The following is a 9,068-nucleotide window of genomic DNA, read 5'->3' on the forward strand; positions in this document are numbered from 1 at the left end:
CAGACAGTAGCAGGGATATCAGAGTATAAGGGCTCTAGTTGGGCCAGGGAGGCTATGGGAGGGTGCTACCTGGGAAGTGGGTGTATAAAAAAAAATTTCTTCAAAGCATAAAAATTTGCTCCTTAATAATTAGTAGATGTGAAAAACATTACCCCTGAAATCTACCTGATGACTTTATACCCATGCTCAGATGCTAAGTAACTCAGAAAGTAACCAACTGTGACTAGTAATAATCATATATAGAGATTAGAAACGCATATGCATCTTATTGTCAACTGTATTAAAAATGAATTTTTTCTATGAAACTGTGTATTTTAATAATGAAATGGAGATCTTTTTCAAATGTTAAAACCTCATTTAATTTTATGTCTTATAGAGTTTTTAACTGAGTAAAATATTGTATAACTGTAATAATTCAACTGTAAACCTAAAAACCTACTGCCAATTTTGAAAGAGATGCATCTTAGTTTATAATAAAGACATTGAATATGTCAATCCTGTTGTAATGAAATGCCTCTTCTAATCATATGGTTATGAAATAAGTAATTTTAAAAAAATTTTAAAAAAAGATGGAGGAACCAGAAAGAAAGTGCTTTTGCAGACAACAGAATTCAATTAGGAAATTTTTGTATTTAATTTCTCTAGAACATCTAAGTGAAGCCTTAGTAACATTTAACTCTAGAGCTGCTCATGGAAAGTAAAGTGCAGATACGCAATTCAATGTCTTTATTATAAAAAACAAAAACAAATGTATTAATGGAGAATTGTTTCTTTGTAGCATGATGTTTTTATCAGAAGTACTGCAGTTGCCATATTATATGAAAATCATTAATAAAAATGTTAGACTGAAAAAAAAAGAAAAGAATGCATTTGGAAAAAAAATCCTCCAAACCTTTCACAATACTTTTCTTAATTCACTAAAGTAGGAGTAGAGGGGAACTTTTCTATCCCAATAAAAGATATCTAATCTATAAAAAGCAATCAAAACTCAATCTTCAGAGTGAAAGACTAGACTCTGTTCCCTAAGAGCATGAGAAGGCCTTTCTCACAACTTTATTATATTAGTCAGTGATGCAGCCAAAATAATCAGGCAAGAAAATGAAAGAAAAGATGTTCACACTGGAAAGAAGGGAATAAAATTACACCTCCACAAACAATGTGATGATGCCTTGTGCACAGGTAATCCTGTGGAATCTAAGAAAACCCTGAGAGTTAGTGAACAAATGAATTTATCAATTTTGTTTGGATAATATAAAGACACAATGAAGGAGCCAATTCCAATCAGGAGTGGTACTGCAAAGCTGCAATCCCAGCACTCGGGAGGCTGAGGCAGGAGGATGGTGGTGAGTTCAAGGTCATCTTGACCTATATAACAAGACCCAACCTTCATGCACACACAGAAACATCATAAACCTGAATTTTAAGATTTAAAAGTATAAAATGCTTATAGGAATACACAGGATCTAGGGCTGCCGAGATGGCTCAGCGGTTAAAAGGACAAACTGATCTTGGAGAGGGCCCATGTTTAAATTCCAGCACTCTCCTGGCAGCTAACAACTGTCTGTAAGTCCAGTTCCAGGGGATCTAATATCCTCTTCTGACCTCCGCAAGCACTGCACAATACGTGTGCATTTACACATATGCAGGCAATACATTCTTACACATAAAATAAAAATAATAATTTAAATATATATAAAAATTATATAGGAACAATCTTCGTGTCCTTTGAATTAGGCAAAAATGTCACATACCAACACATACATAAAGTAAATATAAATGAATGGCACTAGATCAAAATTAAAATCATTTTTTTTTTGCTACAAGGGAAATATAAGGAAAATGAAAATATTCTGAGTGGAAGAAAATGAGATTACCTTATTTACAAGGCCTGAAGGTGAGGGTAAGGCTATAGATAGATGAGTGGTTATAGCACTTGTGTAGCATGTGAGTCACCTGGTCTCAATCCTTAGCCCCCCAAAACTATATATTATCTCTAGTAGAGGGGGATGTAGCACAGTTGACGAACACCTGCCTAACATGAGCATAGCCCTGATAATTTGATCCCTACCAGAGACAGAAAGGGAGTATGAATGAAAAAAATACATATAAAGAATATACAAAGAACTCTTAGAACTCAAAAACAAGACATCCAAATTAAAAGGGGGAAGGAGCTCCAAAGACATTTCTCCAAACAAGATATGCACATAAAACAGTCAATGAGTACAGAAAAATATGTTCAACATCATTAATCAACAAGGAAATGGGAATTAAACATACACTGAGATACCACTTTTTGTAAAACGGCTAGAACTGAAAATAGCAGTTGCTGGTGCAGATATGGAGAAATGTGACATTTCAAACAGTGGTTATAGGAAAATAAAATGATGCATCTAGGGGTAGAGAAGTAGCTCAGGAGATAAGAGCACTTACTGCTCTTTCAGAGGACAAAAGTTTGGTTCCCAGAACCCACATCAGGCAACCCACAACAGCCTATAATTCCAATTTCAGGGGACTGGGACAGACACCCTCTTCTGGCCTTCGCAGGCCCTGACACATACTTGGCATACATACACACATACATACATACATACATACATACACACACACACACTCAAGCCCAAACAAATATACATAAATAAAAGTAATCAAAAAAAACTTTAAAATACTGTGCCTGCTTGGGATATTATCTGACAGTTCCTCAAAAAGTTAAACATGAGCATATGTTGACGCTTGAATAAGAACTATCCTTCACTGGCTTGGGTATCTGAACACTTGATATCCCTAGTTGGTGGCAATGTCTGGGAAGGTTACAGAACTTTAACATGGAAGCTTGCAGGAGAAAGCATGTCACTTGCGGTGGGCTCTGAGATTTTATAGTCTTCTTGCACTTCCAGTTTGCTCAGTGTGAATGAAATATGATTAGCCAGCTTTCTGCTCCAGCCCCTTACTGTTTTGCCTCCTCCACTATTATGGACCGCTGCAACTATAAGCCAAAGTAAGCGCTTTCTTCTCTAAGTTGCTATTGGTCATGGTATTTTATTACAACAGAAAAATAACTAATTCTTTAGGCAACCATTCTACTGCTCAGTAGAATATACCAAAAAATAAAAACCTGTATCCAAACAAAACTTTGTCCATGAATATCCATATTAGTATTCACAGTAAGTGAAAGGTGGAAGCAACTGAATTATTCATAATTTGTTGAATTGACACACAAAATATGGTACAGCAATAAAATCAAATATAGACAATAAAAAGGAACTAAGTATAAATTTGTGCTACATGAATAATATCATGATAAATGGAAAAAAAACCAAATAGAAAAGATCACATACAGCATGATTTCATTTATATGTTCACAATAAAACCTTTTCTTTAAATATGTGATGTGTGTATGTGGGTATGGGTATGAAGGTGCATGTGCACACATGTAAAGGCATTGCTGTGATATTGTACTACCACAAAAAGGAAGGGAGGAATGGAAAGAGGGAAAGGAAGGAGGAACGGAGGGAAGGGAAAAGAATAGAAGGAAGGAAGAAGAAAGAAAACAGAGGGATGTGTAAAAAAAAGATGTCCACATTAAAAAACACATTTCTTATTTTTTTTGTAACGTGCAAGTATTACTTTCTAATTTTTCTTTAATGTTCTATGCCTCATTAGCATGTAGCTTTCTACAGAATGTATATACAATTAATACATTAATTATCCCACCTAAAATAGCATAATACAGGAGAAAAATCCAAGCTTCTAAAATAAACATAATACATAAAATTATAGTACTCTTCCCAAGACTGAAAAGGCTTCAACATTACAGTGAAATGTAAGATGCAAGTTGAGTATGACCCTTATGTGAAATGCCTGGAGCAGATACCTGATATTTTGTATATAATTATATTTATTATATTAGATATACTACACATTTTATGTATATAGTCGAAAGATAATTTTATACAATATATTTAGTGCATCTATGTTTTGACAGCAATCCATCATACAAAGTCAGATGTGGAATTTTCCATTAATAGTTTTATGTCAAAAGCATTTGAAACTTTGTATTTTACATGTTCAGATTAGGGATGCTTAACACGTGAAAGAAAATAAATTTATACTTACTTTACTGCTTGTGCTCCTGGTCTTTGCACAATCAACGTACTGAATCCTTCCACTACAATGTCTATCAGCTCTGGCTTTTGGCAATTTTCTCTTAGAATAATAGACATACTTTTCAAATGAACAAAAAATTTCATGGCTTCAAACTAAAACATATCCAGAATGAAATAAGGGGAGGGGGGGAGACACATATAAATTCAATGAATAATCTTATTCACATAATTCATTTATTCCATAAAGTGAAGATATTTTTAATTTTGTTTTGGGGGATTTGGGGTTTTGTTTGTTTTTGAGTCAGGGTCTCCCTGTAGTCCTAGCTAGCCTGGACTCGCTAAGTAGAAGAGGCTGGCCTTGATCTCACAGAGAGCCACCTGCCTCTGTCTCCCAAGTGCTGGGATTAAAGGCATGTGCCACCACACCTAGCTCTGAAGATATTTTTAAAACAACCCTTAATCTATCAAAGAATCACTATATTAAAAAAAAAAAGGACATTTTTATTCCTATTCTGGAAATTAAAATAAATGTATTATTTACAGACACTGAAAAACATTATAGAAAAGTTGGCAGCATATTATTTCTGCAAGAATTACAGGAGGTACATCTAACATTAAACTTGGAGGTATAAAGCAAGAAAATAGCTTACTGTCTTTGGCAAGGTTGGATCAACTGCTGTTTCACTATAGCCAATTGCTTCATAGAGTAAAACTTTTTCTTCGGGCGTCAACATTTCTTCAAGAACTATAAATCATAAAGTGCTTTCTTACTAATGGTAATATAAACAAATATAATTTAATTGGCCTTATAAAACAAAATGCAGATTTTTATTTTATCACAATTTTTTTTTTTTTTTTTTTTTTTTTTTTTTTTTTTTTTTTTGTTTTTTTTTTTTCTGTCTTTTTGAGACAGGGTCTCCCTTGTGGCCCCAGCTGTCCTGGAACTTACTGTGTAGACCAGGCTGGCCTCAAACTCACACAGGATCGACCTGTCTCTGCCTCCCGAGTGCTGGGATTAAAGGTGTTTGCCACCATGCCCGGCTATTACATTTTTTTATTTTGTATGTATGTGCATGCACAATGACACAGCACGTGTAGAGTGTCAGAGGACAACTTTTAGGAGTTGGTTCTCTCTTTCTACCATGTGGGTAGGATCCAGGGATCAAACTCAGTTCACAAGGTTGGCTGCAACCACCATTACACCCTGAGCCATCTTGCCAGCCCAGAAATTTCCTTTTAGCATTACCCTCAAAAGCAATGAACAGTAGATTATTATTATTGGCAATTTTAGAAGTGATTTTTCAAAAATTTGTTATTAAATGTAAATATAGCACTAAAAAATTCTGTTTACATTAAACAAGAGCTTATGGGTATTGTGTTAAGAGTAAAACCAAGTAGGGAAATAAAATATCTTTTTTCCCAATTTACAGATAGATAAAATCGATTTAGCATGTCTAATCTGCCAGGGCCACACTGTTAACAAATGATACATCCAAAACATATATAATATCTAAGACCCTAATCATTCAAAGCTATGATCTTTATTATTTAGGTGAAAACTACAAATCTTAATTGGCACAGTTGCATGCTGTCTCTAATTCCAATACCCAGGGTCTGAGCCAGAAAGATAGTGATAAACTCAGCTGTGGTAACACAGTAAGGAACCCTCCTCACCCCCAACCCATGTCAAAACAAAACAAAACAAAAACTCTTCACTTAAAAATAGTTAAGGGGCCGGTGTGGTGGCGCATGCCTTTAATCCCAGCACTCAGGAGGCAGGGGCAGGTGGATCTCTGAGTTCAAGGCCAGCCTGGTCTACATAGTGAGTTCCACAACAGCTGGGGCTATAAGGAGACCTTGTCTCAAAAAGACCAAAAAAAAAAAAAAAAAAATGGTTAAGGGGTTGAGGAAATAGCTCAGAGGTAGAGTGTATGCTGCTTTAGTATAAGCAAGACCCTGGGCTTAATACACAGACAACACACACACACACAAACACACACACTTTGAACATTTTGCAACTTTCATTTACCCATTACTAATTCATACGTGGTAGCACTAAATTTCCTACATATAAAGCCCTTTTACAAGCATTAGTAAGATTTAACTATTCACTTAACATACTTTAAAATGCTTTAACAGTAATTTTATAATTTTGATGGTAATAAATTTAACTATATATCATTATATATACTTACTATTTTAATTGGAAAGAAAACTTTTTTGAAAAACTTTATTTTTATACTTGGTAATTAACTAAATATACTAATATAAAATGAAATGAACATACGTCCAGGTTTAACATCTAGCTGCTGTTTAGCATTTGATTCTGACCAGTTCCACAGCCAGCTAAACCATCCTGAATTATCCTCCGGGTCTTTTATTCCTTCTTTGTAAATCCTGTAGCCAGCTTTCTTTGCCTAAAATAAATAAAATTTCCAATAGATAACAAGGTATCCTTGTTTTAGAAATCAAAATAAATGGAAGCAGAATATTTTCGAAACAAATTTATCTCAGTGAATTAGCAAACATAACATGGTTAACAGCAACATTTACCAAATATAAGAATTTGGCTTTTGATCTTCATATGAACCATGACGTTTTCATAAGCCTAATTAGTTACAAGGCATTTTGTCTGATTTAAGAATGTGTGGCCAAAATTAAATCGAATTTTCATAAAACACACCAAAAGACAAAAGTTGAGCTCTTCAAAAGCTGTATGTTGCAGTACAATATTGATATGACATAATCTCTGTCATGTCAATGCATTTGATTTATTCATGCTAGATAGATCCTTATTAATTTAAAGATAATCTGAAATTACCTCAACTTCTGCCTGTTGTCTAGCTATAGTTATATTAAAAACATCCAGGATTTTTTCCAACTCCTAAAAATATAAAGAAGAATATGTTAATTTCATAATTTTACATTAAATCTTTAGTATATAAGCTACTACACTAAAATACGATAAGAAACAGAAAACAGAACACCATAAATATAAGTTATCTCTTATCAGTATGTTTTATCTGATATATTAAATAAATATGGAAATTAAAATACCTTTTGAAAAAGAAATCATAAATATAGTGTTATAAGTTCTATAAATATAGTAAAGATAGATACTAAAAGACACCATACAATTTTAAATGTCTTTCATGTGGGCTTTAATTACAAATAAAGATAATAATTATCTGGACCATTTTCGATAAATGATGTAATTAGTCCTTCATCTACATGCACAGTTTACATCATTAGGATATTTCAAGTGGACCTAGATGTACTTAAAATTTGTAAAAATTTATTTTAATTTTTATGCTTTTAAAAGTTATTATGTCTAATGACTAAACTGAGACAAGTTAAATCTGTCATCATATCTATGAATTCCTAGGATTACTCTCAAGTTTCAGGTTCAAGCTTCTTTTTCCTTCAGGAGAAGCAACTATGACATACTATTAATCTAGAAAAGACCTTCACTCACTCAGGAGTCTACTATCCAATATACTTACAGGGTTCAGGTTAAGACACATGACTAAGTAAGGAAATCTGAAACTACCCAAAAGGCCTCTAAACCCAAGAATTCCTAATTGCTCCTAGTGTTTAGCATCTTCTTCCTTGAAAAGGAAAGGAAAATGTAAGAATTCAATCTTCTCAGAATTTTTAATTGAAAGTCCATTCTAGATTCAGAATCGTTAACATTAATTTCAAGAAGCTAGTTCCCCTCAGTCTCTTTAAACTGAAATTTATCCTTCTGTTAAAAAAAAAAATCCCTTTTACTATCCACCATAATGCTAAAAGACAAGATTAATACAAAACTAATAGTTCAAGGTAAATTAAATAGAAAGTTGCTGATAAAGATTATGTGTGGATGTCACAAAATGAAGATTCAAGGGTCTGTATGGGCAGAAAATTCAGGAGGTTCTTGCAAGGGACAAAAGATCAGAACTTCAGAAAAAAGCAGAGTTATATGAGGACAGGTAGGTGGTATACATGATGAGTACAGGGACATCTAGAAGTGTGAGCTTACAGGTAAACAACAAACTCACTTAATGAATGCATAGTGAGACAGTATAATGAAATGCATTCTGCAAGATAATGCCTGGCTTTGAACTCAATACAGAGAAGGTGAGAAGAGATACATCAAACATTTCTGAGGCTTATAAAAAGATATAAATGAGGTTTCAAGTTACTATGTACATGAACCCAAATCTTTTCTATTTAAAAATAATCTCAAAAATTTCCAAAACTCACTGGAGAATTTCCTCAGCTCTTTCATTACCCAAGTTAAGATTAAAGCACAAAAATGTCCAAATAAAAGAGCAACACTGAATAATTAAAAAATAGAATTCACTGAAACTGAGAAGGGTCAGCAAGACTACTCAGTGGGTAAGGCCACCAAGTCTGACTACCTGATTTTGGATCCCTGAATTAATATGGTAAAAGGGGAGAACAAATTTTTCTGTAAGTTCTACCCATGAACCACACTGTGTATGCACACATACATAGAAAATACATAAATTTTTTTAAAGGGGGTGGGCTAAGGAAGAATTATGTAGAGCAAAGTACTCAATGATTGTTTTAAAATGCTAACCTCCAAAGACATGAGCACTTCAGCAGGTGGCTTCTTGTTTGTTAGCTTTTTCTTATACAGTTCTCTGTATTGTTTCATATTTTGTCTATGGTGTCTAATATGCTTCCATGACCACATCCGTAAACTGGGGCAAACATTTACTTCTAGAACACCCTGTATGGCATAAGCCCACCTAGTTAGAAAAAAAAAGAAAGATCCATATTTACATCCAAATCAACAATATGAAACAAATGAATTTTCTTATACTCTGACAACATGCATAACTATAACAAGACTATGAAAACAGCATATTGTCTGAGCTCCTATTAACATTAACAGTCCACTATTACTCCTACCTCTTGCCAAATTGGGAAGAAAAAAAAAAAAAAAAGCTCTACAGT

At 33.7% G+C, this 9,068-nt stretch overlaps 1 protein-coding gene across 3 annotated transcripts in view; it reads right to left on the minus strand.

Moving 5' to 3' along the window:
- The window catches only part of Vps13a (vacuolar protein sorting 13 homolog A), a 242,970-nt gene that overhangs the window by 195,598 nt on the left and 38,304 nt on the right, over positions 1-9,068 (minus strand). For all 3 annotated transcript variants that reach the window (XM_008833348.3, XM_008833350.3, XM_017798222.2), the window contains exons 13-17: positions 8,689-8,860; positions 6,925-6,987; positions 6,391-6,520; positions 4,754-4,848; positions 4,114-4,256 (exon numbers count right to left, since the gene is read on the minus strand). In XM_008833348.3, coding sequence (XP_008831570.1) covers positions 4,114-4,256; positions 4,754-4,848; positions 6,391-6,520; positions 6,925-6,987; positions 8,689-8,860 — 603 coding nt within the window. The remainder of the gene's footprint in view (positions 1-4,113; positions 4,257-4,753; positions 4,849-6,390; positions 6,521-6,924; positions 6,988-8,688; positions 8,861-9,068) is intronic.

Source organism: Nannospalax galili, unplaced genomic scaffold, assembly GCF_000622305.1.
Source record: "Nannospalax galili isolate Female #2095 unplaced genomic scaffold, S.galili_v1.0 scaffold1296, whole genome shotgun sequence".
Taxonomy (NCBI): Eukaryota; Metazoa; Chordata; class Mammalia; order Rodentia; family Spalacidae; genus Nannospalax; species Nannospalax galili.